Here is a 2,236-nt window from a genome sequence, read left to right on the forward strand (position 1 = left end):
GAACCTTCTGGTGCCGGGCGCCCCGGATGTGCGCCTTGTAGGCTTCCGCCCCGGTGCAGGACACGGAGCACAGGTCACAGTACAGCGGGTTGCCGTCGTCGGGCCTCTGAGCCGCCTCCTTCTTCCGATGCTTCTGCCCGTCCAGGTGCTCCTGGTAGGTCTGCCGCCAGAGCGAGCCCGGGTCACCTGCCGGGTGCTGTCCCCTCCCGCAGGCTGCGGGCCCAGCTGGCGGGAACCCATGGGAGGCAGAGCCCGGCTGTCCCCACCCTCTGCCTTCTGGCGCCCTGGAGAGGGGCGAGAGTCGCTTTATCAAACACAGTGAGCAGACTCAAAAGCCAGCCTGTGACCTCCACCTACCTACTCAGGAGGCTGAGGCAGGAGGATCTCAAGGTTCAGCCCAGCCCGGGCAACTCTGAGACTTAACAAGACCATGTCTCAAAAAAAAAAAAAAAAAAAAAAAAAAAAAGGAGGGATGGGGATGTAGCTCAGTACAAAGGTCCTGAGTTTTAATCCTCAGTACTGTAAAAAAAACAAGAGGTCCCCAAAAAATACATCAGTAAGACTTCTTACTGTTTCTAAAAATAAGCCAATTTCTTATGAAATCCCCTCTGAGGATTACACATTTAGTTGGGGGCGGAAGCCACTGTAAAAGAAAATCCTGGCATTTCTGAATTTTACTTCAGAATCTAAACTGCCTGAACAACCCCTGTGATTACTTTTTAGAAAACTGCTAAGAAACTCAGTGGTCCCAAGCGACAGGAGCCAGCATGACTCACAGGCTCCCACATCTGGGACTACTGTGCCCCAAATCTCAGCCTCAGCCTGCAGGGTCTCACCCGGAGTCCCTGCTGGGTTCTTGGAATCCTCAACATCAGGCAACCCGCAACCCACTCTTCTTGTGTGGGTCCCCTCAAACCCTCTGCCCCGGCCTGGGATGAACACAGGAAATCTACACCATGGTTCCATTCCAGGGAGAAAAAAATAGGCAGACCCAGCACTCTGGGAGGCTGAGGCAGGAGGATCGAGTCCCAGCCCAGCCTGGGAAACTTGGCAATTCAAGGAGATCCTATCTCAAAATAAAAGAGGCAGAGACATGGACAGGGTAGATGGTGGGCATCCTACTGTATACTTTAGAATATTCTCAAATCTTGAATCTTGTAAGCCAGGCTATTACCCAGGGAGCAGAGTAAATACACACATGCATGCGAATTAGGAACAGAGCCTATGGAATATGGCCTGGAAGGCTCCACACTGAGGCGCTGCCAGTGAGTTATTTCTGGGTGGAAGGATTTGGCCACAGGCGCCTGTTGCCTGCTGTCTTCACCCACACGGGATTCCACTGAGCATGGTTCCATTTTTCTCTATCAGTTCGTTTTTTTGAGCAGAGTAAATACACACATGCATGCGAATTAGGAACAGAGCCTATGGAATATGGCCTGGAAGGCTCCACACTGAGGCGCTGCCAGTGAGTTATTTCTGGGTGGAAGGATTTGGCCACAGGCGCCTGTTGCCTGCTGTCTTCACCCACACGGGATTCCACTGAGCATGGTTCCATTTTTCTCTATCAGTTCGTTTTTTTTCTCCAGTGCTGGAGATGGAACCCAGGACCTCCCGCCTGGTAGGTGAGCCCTCACCACTGAGCTACACCCCCAGCCCTTTTAATTTTTATTTTGCTAAATTTCTCAGGCTGGGCTTGAACTTGAGATCCTCCTGCATCAGCCTCCTAAGTAGCTACATGATAAGTGTGGATCATTGCTCCCGGCCCTCCTCTCCCCTTCTCAGTTCCTGAGGGATTTGCCCTGCCTGAGTCTCACACACTCCGTCCGCAGGGACGGGCTGGAAGGATGAAATCATTTATGTCCTCTGCTTCGACGGGCCTCTCTCAGGGACAGCACAGTAGAAACGAGGCTAACTTTGACTTGGAAAAGTGCCACTTTAGTGGACAACTGGAGAAGTCAGCAGTGTGACCCGAGCCCCTCCGGCAGCAGGTGGAGAGGGCCGAAGGCTGTTGTTCGGTCACAGACCGCCAGGGACAGTGGTACGTGCCTGCCAGCTACCTTGGAAGCTGAGGCAGGAGGATCGCATGTTCAAGCCCAGCCCTAGCAATTTAGCAACCCACCAGACCTTGTCTCAAATAAAAAATACAAAAAAGGGCCAGGAATGTGGCTCAGTGCAAAGGCCCTGGGTTTCAGTTTGATCCCCAATGCTGAAAAAAAAAAAAAAAAAGATGAAAAAG

At 52.1% G+C, this 2,236-nt stretch overlaps 1 protein-coding gene across 1 annotated transcript in view; it reads right to left on the minus strand.

The window, feature by feature from the left end:
* The window catches only part of Zfr2 (zinc finger RNA binding protein 2), a 28,866-nt gene that overhangs the window by 12,211 nt on the left and 14,419 nt on the right, over positions 1-2,236 (minus strand). Inside the window, exon 5 of the mRNA XM_033759621.1 lies at positions 5-160. Within this exon, the coding sequence (XP_033615512.1) occupies positions 5-160 (156 nt within the window). The remainder of the gene's footprint in view (positions 1-4; positions 161-2,236) is intronic.

This window comes from Fukomys damarensis, unplaced genomic scaffold (genome assembly GCF_012274545.1).
Source record: "Fukomys damarensis isolate Sample0158 unplaced genomic scaffold, DMR_v1.0_HiC HiC_scaffold_37, whole genome shotgun sequence".
Taxonomy (NCBI): Eukaryota; Metazoa; Chordata; class Mammalia; order Rodentia; family Bathyergidae; genus Fukomys; species Fukomys damarensis.